This window comes from Carassius auratus, chromosome 7, assembly GCF_003368295.1.
Source record: "Carassius auratus strain Wakin chromosome 7, ASM336829v1, whole genome shotgun sequence".
NCBI lineage: Eukaryota > Metazoa > Chordata > Actinopteri > Cypriniformes > Cyprinidae > Carassius > Carassius auratus.
Window position 1 is genome coordinate 23,543,618 of NC_039249.1, and position 24,847 is coordinate 23,568,464.

The 24,847-nt window shown below is 39.5% G+C and overlaps 2 protein-coding genes across 6 annotated transcripts in view; both read left to right on the forward strand.

Annotated features, from left to right (window-relative positions):
• Positions 1–24,847, forward strand: part of LOC113106275 (microtubule-associated protein 1A-like) — a 1,143,919-nt gene that overhangs the window by 108,035 nt on the left and 1,011,037 nt on the right.
• LOC113106284 (rho GTPase-activating protein 6-like) overlaps positions 1–24,847 on the forward strand; it is a 34,841-nt gene that overhangs the window by 5,267 nt on the left and 4,727 nt on the right. For 2 of the 5 annotated variants that reach the window (XM_026268033.1, XM_026268034.1), the window contains exons 2-10: positions 11,542–11,698; positions 14,131–14,199; positions 19,188–19,468; positions 21,202–21,400; positions 22,044–22,099; positions 22,413–22,563; positions 22,737–22,885; positions 23,608–23,784; positions 24,196–24,284. In XM_026268033.1, coding sequence (XP_026123818.1) covers positions 11,542–11,698; positions 14,131–14,199; positions 19,188–19,468; positions 21,202–21,400; positions 22,044–22,099; positions 22,413–22,563; positions 22,737–22,885; positions 23,608–23,784; positions 24,196–24,284 — 1,328 coding nt within the window. Of the gene's footprint in view, positions 1–6,398; positions 6,614–8,598; positions 9,054–10,165; positions 10,295–11,541; positions 11,699–14,130; positions 14,200–19,187; positions 19,469–21,201; positions 21,401–22,043; positions 22,100–22,412; positions 22,564–22,736; positions 22,886–23,607; positions 23,785–24,195; positions 24,285–24,847 lie in introns of those variants that run through there. The other 3 variants (XM_026268036.1, XM_026268035.1, XM_026268037.1) reach the window with 3 other exon arrangements.

A 24,847-nucleotide genomic window follows, 5' to 3' on the forward strand; every position in this document is an offset into this window, starting at 1 on the left:
TGCCATATGACCTATAATATTGTTATGTGGAACCTGAGCATTACTCCAGATATTCACTGTTCTCTGTATTTTCTCTCTTTCCGTCTCCACTATCTGCTGATACACAGCTTCTCATTGCAAGAGAAAATAAACACCGTACCAGCAGCAAACATGGATCATTTCCCCTGTCTGTGACTGTACTGCAATGTGAACATTAGTCAGCGTTACCTTCTCCACCTCAGCATGTCTAGACAGAGCTCTGCAGAGGACATGATCCATACTGAGAAATGTATGATGGTAGCTAGTAGAACAGGTGAATGTCATGATTCAAATCAGGTTTTATTGTGCTCGAGATGTAAAGGTGTATTTTTTTCAAAATAACATGTACACATATATATATATATATATATATACAGACCAAAAGTTTGGACACACCTTCTCATTCAAAGAGTTTTCTTTATTTTCATGACTATGAAAGTTGTAGATATATATATTGTCACGGGAGGAGCACAAGACAGACACAGTGGGCGTGGCGTCAGGCCTCGGAGAGGCTTTTATTAACAGAAATCATAAAACAAAGGGAATAAAAGTGGCCAAAAGGGGGAAAGTGTCCAAAATAACAGGGAATCTGGTGTCCTCGTTGTGCTGCGGGATTTGTGTAGGTCGGGCAGTGTTCATCAAGGAAGGGTCCAGGCAAGGGGCGGAGTCCGGCGGCCGCACGCGCTCCCCTCCTTGGTCCGGGGCGCGAGGGGCGGCGGCTTCTCCTAGCGGCCGCGTCTCTCTCGTTGGCCGCGGCGCTGGTAGGGGATGAACGGCCCGGCATCCTGGCCCGTCGGCCGTGTATACGGGTGCGGTTCCCATCCGGATCGCGGGTCCGGCAGCTCACGTCTTGGTGGCGCGGGAGTCCCTCAACGCACCCTTCCTGGACCCACGAGGACACCAGTGTGCATGCACGGGGAAGAGACCGGTCTCCTGAGGAGAGGCGCGTTGGGCTTTTAAACAGCGGCGGTAATGAGGCTCCACTTCCTTCAGGTGTGCCCCATCACACGCCGCCAGCCCTGACTCGTCCAGCGCCCCTCCTCTCACACACCCACTCCAGTCGGGAGCCTGGTGAAGGGCGGCGATTTAGGACGGGGTGCCGGTGACAATCAGGGAGGAGGCAGCTGACTCGTCACATTCCCCCTCCCAAGCGACATCCCCGTCCCCAGGGCGCCACCCACACGGGAGTGCTACCATCCTCAACCAGGCTCCAAACGGTCGGAGTGGGCGGGGCTTCCTCTCCGGGCGGTCCTCCCTCTCGCAGCGCACCAGAACAGGGACAGAGAAACCGGGTTTTAGTGACAGCCTCAACCAACCACAGGGTAAAATGACAATGGAAAAGTCACTTACCCCTTGTGTGGCCGGGAGGCTGTCCCCAGTTTTCCTCCGTCCCAGTCTGGGTTCTCACGAACGTTTGCAAGCGAGAGGGGGTGACGTCACCAGACGTTTCCCAACTGCGCTGTCTAGGCTCCGCCTGCCCGCATTCTCCACCAGTGTCACGGGAGGAGCACAAGACAGACACAGTGGGCGTGGCGTCAGGCCTCGGAGAGGCTTTTATTAACAGAAATCATAAAACAAAGGGAATAAAAGTGGCCAAAGGGGGAAAGTGTCCAAAATAACAGGGAATCTGGTGTCCTCGTCGTGCTGCGGGGTTCGTGTGGGTCAGGCAGTGTTCATGGAGGAAGGGTCCAGGTAAGGGGCGGAGTCCGGCGGCCGCACGCGCTCCCCTCCTTGGTCCGGGGCGCGAGGGGCGGCGGCTTCCTCTAGCGGCCGCATCTCTCTCGTCAGCCGCAGCGCTGGTAGGGGATGGACGGCCCGGCATCCTGGCCCGTCGGCCGTGTAAACGGGTGCGGTTCTCCTCCGGATCGCGGGTCCGGCTGCTCACGTCTCTTGTGGCGCGGGAGTCCCTCAACGCACCCTTCCTGGACCCACGAGGACACCAGTGTGCATGCACGGGGAAGAGACCGGTCTCCTGAGGAGAGGCGCGTTGGGCTTTTAAACAGCGGCGGTAATGAGGCTCCACTTCCTTCAGGTGTGCCCCATCACACGCCGCCAGCCCTGACTCGTCCAGCGCCCCTCCTCTCACACACCCACTCCAGTTGGGAGCCTGGTGAAGGGCGGCGATTTAGGACGGGGTGCCGGTGATAATCAGGGAGGAGGCAGCTGACTCGTCACATTCCCCCTCCCAAGCGACATCCCCGTCCCCAGGGCGCCACCCACACGGGAGTGCTACCATCCTCAACCAGGCTCCAAACGGTCGGAGTGGGCGGGGCTTCCTCTCCGGGCGGTCCTCCCTCTCGCAGCGCACCAGAACAGGGACAGAGAAACCGGGTTTTAGTGACAGCCTCAACCAACCACAGGGTAAAATGACAATGGAAAAGTCACTTACCCCTTGTGTGGCTGGGAGGCTGTCCCCAGTTTTCCTCCGTCCCAGTCTGGGTTCTCACGAACGTTTGCAAGCGAGAGGGAGTGACGTCACCAGACGTTTCCCCACTGCGCTGTCTAGGCTCCGCCTGCCCGCATTCTCCACCAGTGTCACGGGAGGAGCACAAGACAGACACAGTGGGCGTGGCGTCAGGCCTCGGAGAGGCTTTTATTAACAGAAATCATAAAACAAAGGGAATAAAAGTGGCCAAAAGGGGGAAAGTGTCCAAAATAACAGGGAATCTGGTGTCCTCGTTGTGCTGCGGGATTTGTGTAGGTCGGGCAGTGTTCATCAAGGAAGGGTCCAGGCAAGGGGCGGAGTCCGGCGGCCGCACGCGCTCCCCTCCTTGGTCCGGGGCGCGAGGGGCGGCGGCTTCTCCTAGCGGCCGCGTCTCTCTCGTTGGCCGCGGCGCTGGTAGGGGATGAACGGCCCGGCATCCTGGCCCGTCGGCCGTGTATACGGGTGCGGTTCCCATCCGGATCGCGGGTCCGGCAGCTCACGTCTTGGTGGCGCGGGAGTCCCTCAACGCACCCTTCCTGGACCCACGAGGACACCAGTGTGCATGCACGGGGAAGAGACCGGTCTCCTGAGGAGAGGCGCGTTGGGCTTTTAAACAGCGGCGGTAATGAGGCTCCACTTCCTTCAGGTGTGCCCCATCACACGCCGCCAGCCCTGACTCGTCCAGCGCCCCTCCTCTCACACACCCACTCCAGTCGGGAGCCTGGTGAAGGGCGGCGATTTAGGACGGGGTGCCGGTGACAATCAGGGAGGAGGCAGCTGACTCGTCACAATATATATATATAGTTTATTTTAATGCCAGAGAAACGTCAGATGCTGTGGATGAGATTTATTGTTTTATGGTTTATGTGTTGTTGAAACCAATGTTGACCTGTAGTGGGCAGTGCAGTCTATAGCTTTAAATTACAGTCAGCTTCCACTAGCTGCTAGCTGATGAGTGTGTAAATAAAAAAAATAAAAAAAGTTGTTGTAAACATCATGGGAAAGTATACATTTAGTATGTATCACTCCTGTATCATCTGAGCATCTGCACCAAACCTGCATACACTGGATTTTACTCCTGTCTGCTCTTTTGGGACAGGTCCATTCCTGTTCCTGTCCATCCTGTATCAGGGTCATATAATCCTATACACCTAACAGCACTATGTTATGGCCAAAACAGGAAGAGAGCATCCTTGATGTCAGGGTCAGAGGTCAAACTGATGAAACTGAGGGGCATTTCTCTTTTAATGGCCGGATACGAACATTATTATGTGTATGGAAAACCACTGGGACAGTCATCACTTTTTTTTTATTTTTAGGGAGAAAGAAAGTCCAAAGATTTTCATGGTGTCTTCCTGCCAATGATTTATTAGATCTCATATATGAACACAAATCAAAATGAAATGTTGCTGTTTTCTTATTGAAGGACATCATTGAGGATGAATAGTTTCTGAATCTTATGCAGTCCTCCCTAAAATCAGCCAAAAAGGGTTTATGTTCAGCAGCCTTCTTAAGTGATGAAGGCTCTTTTGGCAGTCCTGACGTTGTGAAAACAGTATGATTGTGAATGGATAGTGTATAAAAGTGACGAAGACATCTGGGCTGTGTTTTCATCCTTTATGGAGATGGAAGAATCTCCAGAGAGCTCGAGCACATCCAAGCCCTGCAGATGGTAAATTAATGGCAAATCCAAGACATAACGCACACAGCCTCACACCACATTCCAAACGCATTATTCAGAGCCGCACATTTATCAACCTGAAAAAAGTCTACTATTGGTGGCACTGCAGCTATTTTAGACCAAAGAGGTTTTGATATCTATTGGCATGGCACTTGCTTAGCTGACATAGACACAGACAAATATCATCCATATCTGTCACTGTTAACATCTATAGTACTAATGAACCTTTGGGGATTTATATGTTGCCAGTAACAATGTCCATCAGTATTTACATGGCAACTTTTAAATGAACATCAATCCAGAGAGATGGTAAACCATCTCAAATAAAACGGTTCTTTATTGCAAACTGGAGCCTTGTTAGCTTGTGTTTGTCGCGTACTTCCTGAAGGTGAATGTGTGTCCAGGCTTGAATGAAGACTAGTCCGGATGCTACTGACAGTGCCTCTGTCCAGGAGCTCTTTGGCTAATGTGCTCAATCTGTCAGTCTGTCAGCTAGCGGCACAGAAGTACCCTAATAGGATCATTTGCTGAGCCGTCAGCCACTGACCAAACAAACATCACAAATATATACTCACCCACACACAACACGGGTGCCACTGGTGAAAATTATGATGTTATTCAAATGATTACAAATTATGTTATGCAAATTATTTTACAGCATGCATGACCAAGCACCTTGCTCATTCAAACTGCATGGTTTATTATAAAGTTATATTTTTACTACGCTGTTTTGTTCCCACATTCATGCAAAGAACTATTAAGTTTACTGACATAGTGTTAGGGTTAAGTCATGCCTTGCCTAGAGCAAGTGAGTCAGAACTGCAACAGGTGCCCCTTAAAAAACAAACTGCTAATAATATCCATGATTATTTGAGAATCATTTTGTGTTTTAATAGAAACAAATCCATTTTTTATTTATTTAAAATTAGGGCTGTCAGTTTAACATGTTAACTTAATTCAATAGTTCTGAAAAAAATAACGCAATTAATTTTAGGCCATTGTAGCCTAAACATTCATGTGTAATAAGTTTTATGTTGAATCAAATAAAAGCATTCTTTCTAGAGCTGCTATTTTTAATGTCTACTTGATACTTTCTCATTTAACATAATAATGGCTTTAAATGATCTTTTGTGGGTAATTTCACAGCCAAATTTAATTTGCGATTCATTTGATTAATTAATCGGCACATCATGTCATTTATTCAATTAAAAATTGTAATTAAATCACAGCCCTAATTCAAATATTTTTTTTCAGAAAGGATGTATCAAAGAACGCATAAAAACGTGACAGTTAAGACATTTAAAATGTTATAAAATATTTCTATGTTGAATAGCTTAGATACTGTTCTTTAACGTTTTAATCTTCAAAATAAAAATAAAGTATCACAGTTTTCACAAACATTTTAACTTATTTTCAACATTGAAATATTTCTTGAGCAGGAAATCAGCATTTATGAATGATTTCTGAAGGATCATGTGACACTAATGACTGGAGTAATGGAGTAATTCAGGATTAAATTATTATTTTTTTAATATTATAAAATAGAAAATAGTTCTTCTAAATTGTAATAATATTTCACAACATTACCGCATTTGATGTATTTGTACTAAATGCCAAAAAACTGAATTCTATTTCTTCTTCTTCAAAAATAAATAAAATCTTCTCAATCAATTAATGTTACCTACCCCAAACTTTTGAATGGTAATGTTCACCCAGATTTGAAATTTCAATGTAGTGTCCGACGTTTCCCGCAGTATTCCCAGTTTAAAACACACACTGAGCACAAAGACTCTTACATCATCTTGCCTTCGACTGAAAGGTTATCATGAAAAAGTGTAATCTGTGTAACAGATAAAAGTGAGACCTGTGAGGTCAGCACAGAGTTGAAAGGTCAAGCTTTATTTGTACGTGCTCATCACGAGGCAGCTAGTTTGTGAAAGTATCGTGTGTAGCCCTCACAACTATAATTATTTTCTTCTTATGCTTTCCTGCTGTTTCCTCTTTATCATGCTCTTCAATTTTTCCTTTGTCCTGACTATTGTTTTCATTTCTGTGAAGAAGACAGGATTTCAACAGGAATGAATTTCTGAGTACACAGAGAAGGAAAAAGGAGTAGAAAGCCTGCAGTGGGAGATGGGAAGGGAGGACATTGTTTGTTATGCTGCTGATGAGTGACAGTCTGACAGGGGAACTGGTTCAAAGCTCTGCTGGATCTGTTTCAGGCTCCTCCCCCTCTGCTCTACGTCACCGAGTGAGTGTTTATGTGAAGTTTGCTCTTGGCAACCCCGAGGCTGCACTCTGATTTCCATGAGTACATGGCAGATGGAGAGGACAGACCTCTCTCTGGCTCTTTATCCGTCTCTGCTTCTGTCTGTCTGTCTCATGCTCGGGTCGGATTGGCTGTACTTGTCTGAAGAGTCTGAGGAGATTGCTCTTATTCACAGAGTGTGTGTTTGTGTCAGACACACTGCCCATCTCCCAGTCTGCAGGTAGAGTCAAAAGTGTGTGTGAGTCTGTATGTGAGCTAGTTTTTCAGAGATTGTGACTGCAGTATGAGACTATAATGAAAGTGTAGAATATATTCAGTGAATATAGAAATGCAATGATATGCTTGGGGAATATCATACTCTTAGTGTTTATGATGCCACATGTGATTGTTTGAGATGGTGAACACTGTAAAGTGTGTTTTGTGATTGTTATGTGAGTGTGGCTAAATCTGGATTTTCTATGTTTAACCATCAGCTACCGCATACTGTTTTACAGTAAACATATATAGACCTTCTGTTGTGTATGTGTACTTGTTTCTTGAAGAGTTCAGAAGAAGAATATGGATTTACAGTGTATATCTACATAAGGGTTAGTAACATGATGTTCTTTTTTTTTTTTTGTATAGATATATGAAGTTATAAAAAAAATGTTGTTCATACAAAACTGACTTGAATACAACTTTTCAGTTTCTGAATTAAGAGCAATTTTTGATATTTTAGTGGTGCTTAAATATAATAATAATAATAATAATGATAATATAAAAAATGCTTACTGTAGGTCGTGTAATGGCTGATTTTATGTATTGAAAATATATATATATTATAAATTATATAATATATTATTATATATTATTTAATGATTTTTTATTATTTTTTGACAGTTCAAAGTCAGTGTGTTGACTATTTCAGTGTCATTATGTTTTTCTATTTTTGTGTGTGTGTATATATATATATATATATATATATATATATATATATATATATATCAGATTTTTTAAATTAAATTAATTAAAAAATTTTGTGTGTGTATATATATATATATATATATATATATATATATATATATATATATATATATATATATATATATATATATATATAGCATATTTTTTAAATTAAATTAATTAAAACATATTTATTTTCAGGTCAAATTGAGTAACTCTAAGAATATTTAAAAATGTAAAAGTAAAATTATTTGTTAAAATAACTGTATTCAGAAAATTAGTAAAAACTTTTACACTTGTATTTAAAGTGCAAAAGTATTTGAGGAAAGTATTTCACTGTTTTAACAGGTACATAGCTTGTGATTAAATCTTAATTATAAAATAATAATAATAATAATAAAAAATGTCTGAGATCATATATATATATTTTAATGATCTCAGGCTACCTACTTTGTCACTAAACCTTATTTAAAGAGTTACAGTTTACCCTATTTTTGGATGATTCTGTGACATCCTTGCATAGGAGATAAACCATAGCAGAGATACGGCAGTCTCTTTCTCCGACTAAACCAAGAGCATTGTGCCTGTTTATGAGACTTTACCTCCTCTGAAGTAGTGACATTTTTTCATGTCAGTTTCAATGGCCTTAAAACATAAAGCAGACCTCACATTCCTTAGGATTCAGTTTTCTTTTGTTGACCTTATCCCATCAGGTACATGAATATAACCACTGATGGAACCAACTTCCTTAAGAAAAAACAAAAACAAAACATACTTAACAGAATGCAATGGAGGGATGCTGTCAGCCTAAATTCAGTGAAGACTTTTCGGCTTCCTTTGATGCTGTCCTTCCTTTGAGGACAGTCTGAGGTCGTCTAATTATTTTGCAGCACAGAGATCATCCAGTGTGAGAGCAGATATTGAGTTTGCCTTTTGTTTTTGTTCTTTGACACAGTATAGCTTAAATGGATAATTGAGAAGGGCTGACTGCTGCTGTTTTATTTTCTCTCATTTTTCTTTCAGTTCTCTAAATGTGCAGAGAGATTAGTCTTGGGTTTGGTGTTGCTCAAGAGCAGAGAGGTTCTCCGTAACTTTCCACTGTATGGACGCTTAGCTGTTTATTTTCTCACACATTATCATGTACCCACATTAATGCACATTCGCATGCATCCATGCACACCAAAACAAGCCATTTATGTAAATGCTAAACAGATGTAGCTGAGACTGAGTACACAATAGAAGTTTATCGCTGTACTGTATGCATATCATACTCGTGACGATCACAAGAATTATCTGATTGTGCTCCTTCAGTAGAAACACCAGGATTGTTACTGGCTGAACTCTTATACAAGCACTTGGAAATAATTTTAAAAGGGGCATCTGGGAACTATCAGCATGTTTCTAAATACAAGTATTTATATCGAAATTCTCATGAGGGACCATGAGCCAGGTTTTAAGGATCAGGAGACAAATATGGTCAGGGCTCAAGAAGTATATGAAGTGGAAATCGGACAAGAATTCAGAAAGGAAATAAGAGCATGGACTGAGAACGACTTTTTAAGGAATAAGCTATTGTTTGCTCTGGATGGCTAAAGAAATCTCTTCAAAGGGAAGCAGTTTCACAAAACTGTTTACTTTATTGTTCTAGTACTCGAGTGGTCTTGCAACAATATTTATGGACCTCTGATGTTTTTGTCTGGGTCTTGTCATGCACTAAGGTATGTCTGCACTTGGATTAGCTGTCTCAGACATGAATGCAAGAACCTGATTTACACATGGACAGGTTGTAGCAGCCTTGTCAAATAAATGTATTGTCAAATAGATTTCTATTTGATATTAGAGGGACATTGTTTCAGCATAATATGCAATCAATCCAAATGACTATGATTTTTCTCAGAATTGCCAAACATAAAAAAGACACAATTATGAGATCAAAATTACCTTTTTTATTCTATTATGGAAATAGGTTTTAATACAATCATGATTATTGCATTGTCCAATTTGCGGACTGTTCTTGTTTAATAAATATATATTATTTAGGTTTATCTTTTCATGGACTGATGGAGCTTCCCACATTCAGTCTTGTCTCATTCTCAAACATTTCTGGTCTCCTCCCTCTATAGGGTCTCAAGATGTGCTTGGGTTAGTAGGGTTTCATTATGGAGTAAGAGTTTTTGTATTGGATAGATTTTAAAATTGGAAAATTTACCCAAGAGTCCTGATACGTCATATAGGATGTGTGCTGTGTTTGTTATGTCTGTTTAGTTTTATGAAGGCAAGTGTTTCTCACAAAAGCCTTTGTGTCCAGGACAATACTCCTGATGAACGATGAGTGCGGTTTGGGTTTCAGTGGCCTTTGGAGTATGGCGTAATGTGACATGTGTTTGTGTTTTGCTCTTCCCTTCGTTCCTGACCTTCACTTTTTTAGTTTTAAAAGAAGGGACAGTGTATGTGAGAAAGAGAAGGGCATATGAAACAGAGTTAGGGAGGAGAGGAGTTGGAAAAGGACTCTGTGGCTTGCACTGCCCTGAGGCCTCTCTCATCCTCCCAACCTGAAATTGCATGATACTAATGAACATGTTGCTCAGCCACAGTAGTTTTTATGATATGTTTTTCTTGTAAGTACATTATACAACGATCCTGCAAAAGATAAGGGATGTTTACAGTTACATACTAAGAAAAGTATACAATGATAGCTCAGAATGCACAGCATAAAGAGATTCTCTCAGTAATACCAGTTTCTACACACATTTGAGACACTGGTATCAACAAGCTGCTTGATGGATCTCATGTTGTTTTCACTGATCTCTATTTTCATCCAAATAAACAGAGCACAACCTGTGACCTCTATCCTTTATTTGACACTGGTGGGCGTCTTGCGTGACCACGACCTGAGTGGAAAGTGACCTCCCACATGGACACAGAATACAGACACACTCCTGCTTTCAATTAAATCCTAGTAAGATGACAACTCACACATTGTTTAAACAGTTTCAAGCCTGTAAGACATTCCTTCAACTTTGGAAAACAAGTTAAGATATTTTTTTATGGAATCTGAGAGCTTTCTGACCAAAAGAGAGGAACGCACACACAAGTGCTGTGGTATTGTCAAGAATGCACTTCAAATCCTGACACGGAAGAGAAGAAATTGAATAAAGTTGTGGTTTTTGTTTCCTTTATTACGTTTGAACCACTGATGTCACATGGACTATTTTAATAATGTCCTCACAACCTTTCTGGGCCTTGACCATTCAGGGTCAGAAAGCTCTTGGGTTTCTTCAACAATATCTTAATTTGTGTTCAGAACATGAACAAAGGCCTTATGGGTTTGAAACGATATGAGAGAGTAATTAATGACAGAATAATTTTTTTGGGGTGAACTATCCCTTTAAGAATACTTTATCGTGTGATACTTTAAAATTGGATATGTACACTTTCAGGATGATATTTTGCCGTTAACGGGACAAGACGTTATATTGTGATTTGTTGTTCTAGCAGTATTCAAATAAGCACTGATGTTGACCGGCAGCAGATTTCCTTTCAGTAAATGTTTTGGCTTTCAGTTTTTCTCGTTGTCATCACATCAGATGTGCCAACACATATCACTACTACACACAGGATGTATGCTGTCAGAGGAATTACATAAGGTCAAAAAATGTCCACTAGCTATTGTATGTTTACCCAGCACAGTGCTGCTGCCAAGTCTAAAAGTAGCTGTCCTTGAATCCAAATTAAACTGAGAAGCTCAAACAGTGCTTTTCTCATATACTGTAGCATGTTTTAAGTGCTTAGACCTTTAGGCTTTTGTGTTTCTAGTAACCCAGACAGGCCTTTTAGACCATGTTTATCCAGACGTGTTCCTATTAGGGAAAAATATTTAAAACTATGAATGTCTAAAAATCGCTCTTAAGGACTGTTGGGAGTGATTTCACACCTCTTAACCCCAGCTTTTGCTGCACAATATTTGATGGTTGGTTTGTAAGAGGTGTGCCAAGCACTTTAACAGCAGTATATCACTTTCAGCAGGGTAAATCCTGCTCTCGGCGATACGCCTTGCTGTAGAATTCCAGCTCTGATCAAACACACATGAATCAGCTTCCCTTTCAAATCACAACCAGGTGTGCTCGAGCTGGTCCACAACCAAACTCAAAAAGGCCTGCTGAGTCTGAAAGTAATGTTCACTGTATCACTTCTGCTTTCTTTCAGGGTGACCATACGTGGGCCACCATGTTGGGGCAGAGCGTGAAGCTTCAGCCGGTCCCCATCCAAAGTCTCTCAGAGCTGGAAAGAGCACGTCTGCAGGAGGTGGCCCTTTACCACTTGGAAAGAAGAGACCTAGACTTTAAAATTGGCATTCCTAGAGGTACACTTATCTTGTTTCGTGAAGACTGGTAATCATGCATGACAGAAGTAGTGCACAGATCTAAATACTAAATGATAAATCACTTTACATATAATAACCATAACTAGTCTAGATATGATTATTTCAGACAGATGCTTAACGGATCCCCAAAAAATCCATGCAAAATTCACATTGCAGTCAATTCTGAGGCATTTCTGAGGGATTCCCAATAGTAAATCTAGATAAGACCAGATAAGACTTCTGAGAGGTGAAAATGAGATTTGTAAGATAGAGTACAGCAGTACCGTACCAACAGATCATCTGAATTGTTGCACACCAGTGTGGGGTCATGACCCCAAAACAGGTTCCTGGCCACTTCACCATAGACAGCAAGGGAAAAAACAGCTCTGAATCCAATAAAATGTAATCAACTATATTATCTTGTATAGTTATAAATAGACTTTTCTCTCTATTATAGACACATCTTTTGTAGCTGACACCGGTCGAGGTATTTTAAAACAAATACATCTGTCACTTGGTGGAAGCTGCCAAATTAGCCAAACGCCAACATGGACAGATTGCGTGACATGTCCTTATCTCTGAAATCCAGGAACAAAACTGTGTGAAATACAAGACAGTACAACTTAGCCCAGTTTTTGTTCCATGTGCTTGCCTTCTGCTGACTTTTATGCACTTATAAATTTGTCATTCGTAATATTGTTGAGTCATTGCAGCTCAATGGAGTTTGTTGGAGATATCACATTCAATATGAAATAAACAATATTAATTAACAGGACCATCCCTGTTTATTATTTGATAATGTGAGATTGGATACTGTTATCATGTGAGAAACCCCTTATGTCCCACCATGGAAAACCGCATTGTTTATGGAAAGTGGTATTCCCAGCACGTACAGGCAGCTCCACATGGACAGATCAGAGGAGGTCATCCTCTGTTCTCTCTAGTGGAGTTTTCAACCGGTCATCTGTGAGAAGACCACAGCTGGCACGTTAGCTGATCCACGGGGAAGCAGCCACCACAATTTATGGGAATATTTATGGAACATTTTCCTCCCAAAGGAGAAATCTGTCATACTGAGCCTGGTGGTTTAATCAGCCGCTCCTCTTGGAATTGTTTTCAACGTGTTTGGCAGCCATTTTTGGGGAAGATGAATGTCCTTTGGAGAGTTAAATTAAACTTTGTGAAATGCACTTAAGCGATGTCATGAAGTGACTGACCTCTCTATTTTCTGGTTTGTTTGTGGTTATTTGAAAGTTAAGTACTGTAAACTTTCTGCATTTTCTCTGTAATATTGTGATTCCTAATCTTTGTAAACTCCGGCTGTATGCAGCCTGGAGCTGTTGTTTTGTTGTCCTGGTTTTGTTTTAGTCTCTTGCTTTATAAAAGTGGCTCCTTTACTTTGTTTTCAATCTCTGCATTGGCCCGAAGAGATTATTTATCCTGAATCGGGCTTATATCTCAGCATGCTCTCTGTTCATTCCCCTAATAATCCTCTCTCTGATGGGAGCCGATGGGGGCTTTAGCCCATGATGTCTTGGCGTGTGGGGAGGGTTGGGGGCAGTTGCCATAGAAATAAACTCTCATTTCCTGCAGTCATGGGAATATGACCCCACCTAAAGCCCCTCTGCATGTGCTACAAGTCATTTGGTTTTCTCTCAGATCTCTCTGGACATCTCTGCAGAGCATCTTTTAAACCTTTTCCCACTCAGTCCTCTTCTGATACAAATTAATAAAAGTATAGCTGTAAGTTGAAGGCATAACAAAATGGAACCAAGTTATCAGCACTCACAGACAGGAAGAGGTTTGAGGGTAAACACGTCTATTGGTTTGAGTTTAAAAAGTTGCAGCACTGTGGGGGAAGTTTTAACCTACTGTAGTAAAGGGAACAGCTATTCATCACATTTTTACTGTTCTCCTGAGGGCCGTATAGACAGACTACATCAGCGATATGAAAACACACAGACAGAGGGTGTTTTAGTTTAGCTATAGGCTACTTATTTTGAGCTCCAAATCTGGAAAGAATGCCTTTGTTCTATAGCAAACATTTTGGATAATCTGTTTATCTGTGTAGAAGATGCTTCTGCTTCTAATTTTGTCTTACAGCTTCCACTAATATAGGTTTTATATAGTGTTTGCTTTGTCAGCTCTGTGCCCATGCTCGGTGCTTAAGAGGTTTCACTTTATTGTCAGCCATCTAACTGGAACAGTTTATTTCTGGCAAAGGAAGACTTGTTGTTACATGCATCTGTTTAGGTGTTTGTGTTATGTACCTCTTTTATGTGTTGTCAGCATTAGATTTACATTTTTATACAATACTGTTTTAACGTTTGAGTTATTTTTTTTATATATGTGTGTGTGTGTGTGTATATTTTGTTGATCTATGTACAAAAGCAACCATAATCCTGTTTTTTTAATTTTTTAATTTTTTTCAGAGATTCGTAAGAGGAGGAAATCACTACGGAGAAAGTTTGACTCTTTCTCAAAAGAAAAGAAAGAGCGAGGTAAGAGATGTTATTTCATTTTTCATATATCTTCAGATCTCATGCAACCTGCGTTTAAAGGACTAGAATGGCAATAGTTTCAACATTAAACTTTCATAGATAAAATCTAATTCCATTTCCAAACTATATTTTTTTGTTAAATATCCCATTTTACTTTTAAATAGCGTCACATTATGGAACTTGAGAGTGATTAATTGGATCGTCTTTAAATGCCCTGTGTTTGTCAGGCAGCGTTCCTGAGCTCATGCAGTCTTGTAATCTTTGTTTAACAAACAACCAACAAGACACATATACTGAAATGTTAGGTCTTCAAGTATTCTCTTTTAGATTCATTTAAACTTACTTACAAACAAATGATAATGAAACTGCCTTTTAAATTTCATCTAGATATCACCTTATAGTTGTCAACTTATGTAACTTCTGTCTTCATGACGTCATTGTTAAACCATTACAGTACTACTAATCGCCATTCTTTGGTGGTGGACAGTGATGGTGAACAGAGAATAGAGAGAGACTTATAAATGGCTGTTCGCTGACTCTGGTTGCCAGGGCTGCTTGGTGTGTCACAGTTCTTGCAAATCTCCCATAGGCCTTTAAGACACAAAGCTTTAAGACTTTAAGACGCAAGACAATTTTACATCCAATGTAGCTTTGCTTCTTTGCAGTCTGTATATCCCTGTGAATGCATGTTTTCTATACAATCTAAACGATTCTGAAACCATTCCTTCACACTGTATAATGTGTAAACAGCAGAACCAGTTTTGTGTGAAGAAACTCGGCAAAGACTTAAGAGTTGTATCGATGTAACTGTATTTTAGGGTTTTATTTACACATTTATTTTTGGTGTAAGTACACAGTTCAAAAGTTGAGGGATTGTACAATTTCTCATTGTTTTTGAAAGAAATCTATTATGCTTACTAAGACTGTATTGATTCAAACAAAAATATAGTAAAAGATAAGAAAAGAAAGATATGTGAATATATTTGAAACATACAAATTATTCCTGTGATGGCAAAGCTGAATTTTCAGCATCAATTTCTCCAGCATCAATGATCCTACAGAAATCATTCTAATATGGCTATTATAATATGCACATTTCTTATTATTATCAATGTTGAAAACAATGCTTACATTTTTTTGAGGTAACCATAATGCTCTTTTTCAGGATTCTTTGATGCATATACATTCCAAAAAGACTTTACTCTTAATTTTAATAAATCGAATGCATCCTTATGGAATAAAAGTAGCAATTTCTGTCTACAAATAAATAAATAATTATAAAAATCTTACTGACGTTAAACTTTTGCTCAATAGTGATAATTTTGATGGTCCCTTTTGAGCATTCTGTCGACAGTAAGTAACTTTGCATCCACATGTAATATATATACATATGTGTGTGTGTGTGTGTGTGTTTTATATATCTGTGGACTAAAGCAACCATAATCCTAGTAGACTGTCTGATTAATATCTGTGATGTCGTCCCAACATACATTCTACTGACTATAAGTAACTTTAGTTCAACAGTGACAGTTAAATAAGCTGAAACCAGGTAGGGTGTTGTGCACAGTAATTTAAATAATAATAAACTCATTAGTGCTGAATCAGTATTTAACTTTGCTCTAAGAGCTCAGACTGATCTCAGAGCGGCTCCGAAAGTTGCCGGAGCTAAAGCAGCACTGATTCCCGAGTCAGTCGGATTTGTTTGGCCATGTTCCTGGAGTTCGGCCAAACGCCTGCCACCTGCAACCACAGTCTGGCGCTTGTTTCCAGCATGTGCGTCAGCTCCAGGTAGCGGGCGGGGAGGGCTGAATGAAGGACTGCAGGGGTGGATGGTGATAGGGTAGAGGGAGGAATTTAAAGAGGACTCAATCCCCATATCCATCCAGCTTATCGGAGGACTAGCAGCCAGTGGACCAGACTAACCTGACCCACCACTAGACCTTTAAGCCCTGGAGCAGAGATAGGAGAAAAGGGATTGTGAGGAGGAGAGAGGACGGCAAGACTGCTTTGCTTTTGTGTTGCTTTGACAGCCAAAACAGATTAGATGTAACCTCACAGTAGTCCTGTTAGGGTGTTAAAGATGCTATTTAAAAGTGTGCGCTTTACGTATTCATCATGTCTTTGTCCCTCCCCATCTGCATAAATACTGTAGTAGTTCAGTTACATTTAAGCTGCTTTAGAAGAACATGTTAAATAAAGCTTTCTTTGAGGTGAAGCATGTAAGATCCAGTAGAAGAGTTTTTTGAAGGTGCTAATACATCTCGTGTTTTAATTAGGCTAGTTCTGAAATCATTTAATTGAGTAAACTGTTAAGTAAACCCTCTAAGAGGCTTACTTGTACACAAGAGAGGCACACTTGTAACAGTTGTTTATATATATTATTGTTACTTTGTTTTGGAATGTATTTATTTTTGTTTTATGTATGCATTTATGTACAGTGGTGTGAAACATTTTTGGCCCCTTCCTGGTTTTACTTTTTTTTTCTTTTCTTTTTTTTTTGCATATTCGTCACATTTGATTGATTCAGATCAAAAAAAAATTATATTACACAAAGATAACACATTCAAAAACAAAATGCCGTTTTGAAATAATTATTTCATTTATTAAAGGGGAAAAAATGGTCCAAACCTGCCTGGCACTACGTGAAAAAGTAATTGCCCCCTAAATCTAATAACTGGTTGTGCCAGCCTTTCAATCAAGCGTTTGCGACAACTGGCAATCAGTCTTTTACATCACTGTCGTGCCACATTGCCACATTGGAAGGTTTGAGCGTGAATGGACTGTTTAAGGTCATGCCACAGCATCTCAGTCTGATTTTTGACTGGGCCACTCCAAAACCTTCATTCTGTTTTTCTTGAGCCATTCAGAGGTGGACTGTGTTTGGGATCATTATCCTGCTGCATAACTTGAGGTCACAAACTAACGGCTGGACATTATCCTTCAGGATTTTCTGTTAGATTGAAGAATTCATGTTTCTATTAGTTATAGAAAGTCATCCAGGTCCTGAAGCTGCAAAGCAGAACCAGATCATCACACCACCACCTCCATGTTTAACTGTTGGGATGATCTTCTTTTTAGGAAATGCTGTGTTGGTTTTACACGAGATGTAATGGGACACACACCTTCCCAAAAGTTCAACTTTTGTCTCATCAGTCCACAGAATATTAGCCCACAAGTCTTGGGAATATTCAAAATATTTTTTGCCAAATGTGAGACAAGCCTTTGTGTTCGTTTTGGTCAGCAGTGGCTTTTGCCTTTGAACTCTCCCATCGATGCCATTGTTGAATCATGAACATGACCTTAATTGAGGCAAGTGAGGCCTGCAGTTCTTTACTTGTTGTTCTGGGTTCTTTTGTGACCTCCTGGATGAGTCGTCGTTACGCTCTTGGAGTAATTTTGGTAGGCCAGCCACTCCTGGGAAGGTTCACCACTGTTCCAAGTTTTCTCCATTTGTGGATAATGGCTCTGACCGTAGTTCGCTAGAGTCCCAACGCCTAAAAACTGGCTTTAGAACCCTTTTCAGACTGATCTAGTTTCTCATCTGTTCTTGAGTTTCTTTAGATCAAAGCATGATGTGTTGCTCTTCAAGCATGCTTCAGTTTGTCACACAGGTTCTATTTAAATGATTTCTTGATTCAACAGGTCTGACAGTAATCCGTAGTGTGGCTAGTGAAATTTAACTCCGCTTTCTAAAATAATTTGGTCAACAATAATTTTTTTCACATAGGGCTAGGTAGGTTTGGACATATTTTTTCCCTTAATAAATTAAATCATCATTTAAAAACTTTTTTGTATTTACTTGCATTATCTTTGTGTAATATTAAAATTAGTTTGATGATCTGAATCTTTTAAGTATGACAAATTTGCCAAAAAAAAAAGCACTGTATGAATGTATTTGTTTATTAAAATTTCCAAATAAGTTTAAGCAGTGTGTTGACGTGCCAACTCTAGCTCTCTAGATTTCATATCTGTGGGCAGATAAAGATGTTTTCCTCCTTTGCACAAGAAAAGCAAACAGAAGTTGAACACCAAAACTGTACAGCACAGGAAGAGTGAACTGAGATACTGATCATATTAAATCTGAAGATACGTCTGAAACATTATAGTCTTTATATGGCACTTTCAAGTCATGTAAAATCTGACCTAATTGAGGTCTAAGAAGTGCAGAATCATTTACAATCTAAAAAGCAAAAACAAGCCACAGGAGACACTTAAAAAGGGCAGTTCTTGTAAAAATAAAAATTCTGTCATTATTTACTCATTCTCAAACGGTATGACTCTCTCTTATTCTCTCTTCTATCGCTAATTTGCCCAGTTTTCTCAAATCTGGCCCCAAGTCTCTTCCTATTACAGGTGAACAGGCTAAAAAATAATAGAAATCACCATACTTTCCCAGTTAATAAATCACAGTACATTTAGACAGTTTTTATTGGAATGGAAAATTTAGTAAATGTAAGTGTCATTGAAATGGAGATTTCTGTAAGTGCAGGAAAAAAGAAAAACTCATTTTGAGAAAACTGCTTTTAAAGATATGTATTTTAATGTAAAGATACTTACGCAAATAGCTAAAGTAAAATAAAACCAACAATAAAATGTGTATTTTGGGAGTTTTTCTTTTTCACTAGTCTGAAAGCAGTCAAGTTTGGATGCAAAAGCTCAAAACTGACCTAAAATAGGATAGGATAGGACTTATGGGCTGATAATGAGTTTGAGGTTTATGTGATGACATTTGATATGATATGCAGAGTCACTTTTTACTGAAATAAAGAATGAGTTTGACATGTTTCACACACTCCCTTCCTGAAATGTCGTGTAAAACTAGTCCAAAAATTCCAAAAAGTTGATATGCACTGTATGTGACATAAAAGCTTTGGAAACTATGGACACTTTAAATATCAAAATCTATCTATATAATTCAAATGAATGAAGTAGTCCACTAGCCTACTGTCAAGGTCATTTGTTTGCTAACTGTTTGGATTCTTCCACAGAGTCTGCAGCCAAAGCATTTGGTATCCCGCTCTCCCAGGTCATTGCAAACGACCGGGCCTTCAAGCAACGGCAGGATGCCCTGAAAGAGAGCCGACGGGACTGTCTGGACCTGGAGGCCAGTGTTCTTCACTTCCGTGCTGAGAAATGGCAGCACAATGGAAACCGGCCGCGGGGCAATACAGCCTTATCACCTGATGCTGCCTCCTCACCAGCACTGGAGGCCCACAGCAAACCTCCCTCATCAGCGTTCATGGACACCACCTCACGCACACACAGACGGGTAAGTGCCTATTATCTTTAAAACTATACCAACATCCTCATCCAAAAGTACTGTCTTCTGAAAGATGTGGTATGTATATTTAAGATAATCTTGGTCTTTTGATCTAGTAATCAGGAGCCGATTTTTAAAACACAGAACCCATGTTGAACTTTAAACATCTGCAATTCATTACACATAACATCACATGCATAGCATTACAGCTATACATGACGACACAGTTAATTGTGGGCTATTGCTTTGAGAGATCGTTGCTGTCATCTCATACGTGAGCAAATGAAAGAAGAGGACACTATCTACGCAAATATAAATCAGAGCCAATAAAAACTCATTACTATCACTAAGCTGGCATCATTTCATTCAAAGAATTCCCCACGGTCAAGTGTTGATATGGTACATCTCACAGATAAACTCCTAGCTGAGGCTTGTAAAACAATTTGAGCAACAACAACAAAAAAAGGCAAAAGGAGATAATTCACTGAACTGATCTTATTTAAACCTGAATCAGAAATACAAAACAAGACAGACATGCTTTATGTGTATGGAGTCAAAAAATCAGTTATTCCTTGTTATCATCCCTTGTTTTATTTTTTTTGTAAAATAGACATGTATAAACTGAAAATGGCAGTTAAAACACTATAATGTACCAATTTAATTTCAATAATTTTAATTAATAATAACAAAAAATATATATACAATTCTAATTCATTTTAATTAAAATGCTAAAATTAAAATGTCATAAAAATGAACAATCAGTTTATTTATATTGTTTCAGTTTCTGATCATGATGATTTAGCAGAGATTATTACCAGCATATGATCATTCAAAACCAAAACGTCTGTTTCTGCTAAAACGTTTTCTTCAGAATGTATTAACTTTGCAACACTGACATTGTCACAGCTTAATTAAGCTGAATAATCACACGATTGTCTTCTGCAGAACTGCTTGGAGTGCTTTATACTTAAACTTTAAAATATTTACATTGTTATTTCCCAGTTTATTTCTGTTCAGATGCTTTGAAACAATCTCTATTGTATAAAAATGGCACTATATAAATAAATGTGACTCGACTTAAAAATAAATGCTATGACCACTTAATTTGGTACAAGAATTTAGATATCAGAGTCAAGTGTAGACAATAAGTAAGCACCTTTTTAAAAACAGAGAGTCATAAGATGAGCTAGGCAATACCTTGAAGAGCATACTGTAGTATTCTTCAGCACATTAATAATGGCTGTTTGTTCTTACTGAGTCAGTCAGCGTGGTTCAGGTTATTGTTTGATGCTGTATGGGTGATTTCCATACCTCTCTCAGTATGACTGGAGACAACATCTCTATGGGTGGCTACATATCAGCAGGAGGGAATGAGATTTACGTCTGTGTCTTTGCCAAATCAAACTCTCCATTCTCTCCGGCCAAACATGGAGAGAGAAAGAGAACAGATTACTGGGTTATTCAGTCATCGTGTTGACATCTGAAAAGCTTTCATCGAAATCTGTTTACATTTCTGTTGTATACAAAGCATAAATAAATATATTTCGTTCAGATTTTTCTCACCAGCTTAGAGCTCATTTCTGACCAGCGTGAAAGTGTTTCAGGTGTTTATCTGTTTTACTAATGCATTGTAATTGGAACAAGCTTAGTTTATCGTACGCCGCAAACCTACATTCATCTGTGACCATTGGCTATCATATCTAAACTCTCTATCTTTCTCCCCACCTCTTTCTCTTCGTCAGGGAGGGATGTCTGTGGACTCCATCTCTGATATGGTGGAGAGTCAGTCCAGACTACTTGAAGCTCTGCAGCTCTCTCACCCCCATGAGCTGGAGCTGAAAAAGGCTGCCGGTCGCACACAGGCCAAACTCAGTCTCAATCCCATCTACAGACAAGTTCCCCGAGTGGTAGAGCGCTGCTGTAACCACATCGAGACCTACGGTGAGCTGCAAACCGCAATACAGCACACGTCCAGTCATTCATTTCAAGACCGGAAGGACAGGAATTTGAATTTGATAACAAAATCGTATTAATTCCTTATTATTTTGCCATTCATCACCACTATATATATATATGTGTGTATATATATATATATATATATATATATATATATATATATATATATATATATATATATATATATATGCATATGTATGTATGTATGTATTTCTTTCACATTTCATTCTAGTTCAGTGTTATGCAATTCAGATTTCATTCAGAATCCTGCCTCTGGATTGGCTGCTGTAATTAAATTTTTAATTTAAAAGTTTCAAGACAAGGCATTCTCAATTTAGTTTCGAGTGGTTTGAAGACCATAACATTCATCAAAGTGATATGTTTCTGAACTATAACAATGTCATGTACCAAATACTGGATACTTTTGCGAACTTTGTTCTTTCCCTAAATTATCAGCAAACTATTTGGAAAACATCCTCAGGCTAATAGCTCATAACCTGGTTCAGGTTGCAAACAAAAGGACACCAAGATGAGACACCACTCAAAAAAACTAAAAGAGATATGAAATCAGGAAAATGAAATATAAGCCCACCACATGTTTATGATCTCTCTCTCTCCCTTTCTTTAGGGTTACAAACTTTGGGGATTTTCCGTGTAGGCAGCTCCAAAAAAAGAGTCCGTCAAGTAAGTTTGTCAGTTCCAGCTGCTCTCCAAAGCCAGTTTACGCCACATCTTTTCTCTCTCGCGTGTGGCATGCGCCCCCTGTCTTTCATATTGACTCAGTTAAACACTGGCATACTGTTTTATTCTGTTCCGTGAGTGTTTAGATACTGATCTTAGCATGTACGGTGTCTTGTTTTCATGGCTGACTGTGATTTGTATGTGTATATTACACTGTGTTTGTGCAGGCACAGGATACACGGGACACTTGAGTCTCATAAACAAGGGTTTTCTGTTCGATGATGTTTTCTCCTGCTGTGTCCTTGTGTTTTTTCAGCTGCGTGAGGACTTTGACATGGGGATAGATGTTGCGTTAGACGAAGAGCACAGCGTTCATGATGTGGCTGCATTACTGAAGGAGTTTCTGAGGGACATGCCTGACCCCCTGTTACCACGAGAACTCTACCAGGCCTTCCTGCACGCTAACCGTATGAGCTTACTTTCACAGAGACCGGCACTCACAAATCATTTATTATTGATATCATTACCCAGGAATCAGGATACACAATAAAACTCTGTATTATCCAACATGCTTCTCGTTATTGTATCAGCTGTTATGAACTCAGCTCACCTCACCAGATGTTGTGTGTTTGTCTGACAGTGTTGAGGGGGGCAGATCAGTTGACATACCTGCAGCAGTTGTTGTACCTGTTGCCGCCCTGTAATTGTGACACCCTGCTGAGGCTCTTGACGCTTCTTCATACAGTACAGGAGAATGCAAACAGCTCCACTGGGCCAAACCAGAAGGAGGTACGGTCCCACAACTTTATAAGAGCCTTTATAATGTATTAAAAATGACAGGGATGGTTATCTCATACAGATGAGTGGTTGAGCAATTTCCTTGAATGTGTTATAATGAGTGGTAATATCAGAGCTAGATATTATTTGATCAATTTTTTAAATTAAAGTATGTTAATTTTTCTCCAATTTGTAGTGAGTGAATTCCAATCATGGTCTCTTTTGCACACAGCTCTCTGAAAAATAAAACTAACTAGGTTCCGGTTTAAATTTCAGTGTAACTTATATACACATTGTGCGTGTTGTTTGATGTAATTTATATACACATTGTGCGTGTTGGTTATTATTTTTCTAAATGCTTTTTTGCATCAGTGTATTTGTATGCAATAAATCTTTGTTAAAAAAAAAGAGATAAGAAAATATATTTTCCAGAAAAACCGAGTTTAGATATTTACATTAGGTTTTGTGACAGCATTGCATTGATAAACTTTACACTGCCCTTAAAAGTTTGGTTTAAAATTACATTCATACATCACTAAAAAAATAAATAAATAAAAAATCCCTTGGGGCATTTGTGTAAACCAACAAGTCATTATTGTGTAACTGAGAGTGCCAGATTTAATAATGGCGATGCTAAACTAAATATATGATAGCCCCACCACAAAAGACGTTCAACCAAATGTTTCAAATCACATCAAAATCCTGACCTGTTTTTAAACTGGTGTTGTGATTAGATCTCAGGTAATAAGATGACGTCGGCAAACCTGGCAGTGATCTTTGGGCCCAATCTCCTGCAAAAAGAAAGAGGATCAGAGAGAGAGCTCAGCCCTCAAGCTCTGGGCATAGAAGACAGCACTGCCATCATCTCCGTCATCCTGATGCTCATCCAGAACCACCAACATCTCTTCACGGTGAGAGCTGCGGAATGATGGACACCAGAGAGCCAATACCATTAAATGAAAAGCTCAAACATTTTTTTAAATTATATTCCAAACACTTAAGACTTTCTATTGTCTATATGGAGCACAAAAGGAGAAATGAAACCTTGTTTCTCTTCTCTTTTCAATGCTATGATACGTTCAAAAGGCCACCAGCACACAATTTCTTCTTTTGTATTCCATGGAAGAAAGTCATGTGTGTAAATGAGGAAAGAATTTTCATTTCTAGATAAACTAGTTGTTTTTTTGGGGGGGGGGGTGGGCATTGGATAAAATCTTAGGCCTGCATATGATACATATATTATAACTTTGTATGCACAGAGCATGAAAGATGACTTTTCATGGAGTATTCATATTCTAATAGAGGGAGCATTTCATCTGCAGGTGTCTGCTGAGCTGCAGCAGGAGGTGCTCATGAGCCTCATTCAGACGGACCCTGATGTCATTGACTATCTGCTGCGCAGGAAACTCAGGTCAGCTTTCTGACTGATAATACTCATCTGATACAAGAATCATATATAACCAATATGTGAGAATATGGGATTTTATTTGAAAAGTGAGTCATTTTCTCCAAAGGTTTTTTTTGTTTGTTTTTTGTACATTTTAAAGACAGGCAAGATTGTTCAACAGTGATATTCTTTGTGGGAGAACCATATTACCTTTGATTCTACAAATCTCCACCAGTTGGACAAGCAAATCACTTGAAAATAGTTTCTCTGTGCCTACCCAGTGCCATGAAACACTGCACTTATAAAACTGTTGAAAACTGTTTCCAAGTCCAAGCCTCCACTATCTCATCAGCCGTTTATGAGCACAATTTATTTATAGCACAGCTTTTAAAAGATCACAGCACTATAATCTCAGGATCATGGCTTCCCGGACACCAATATTTTTATGATTCATAAAAGATGAATCAATGTCTGACCAAAGGACATTTTATTATGGAGATAACTTTTAGGATCATGATTTTGTTGCAATAAATATTTATATATAATATATATATATAAATATGCACATTTTACAATGAATGTAAAAA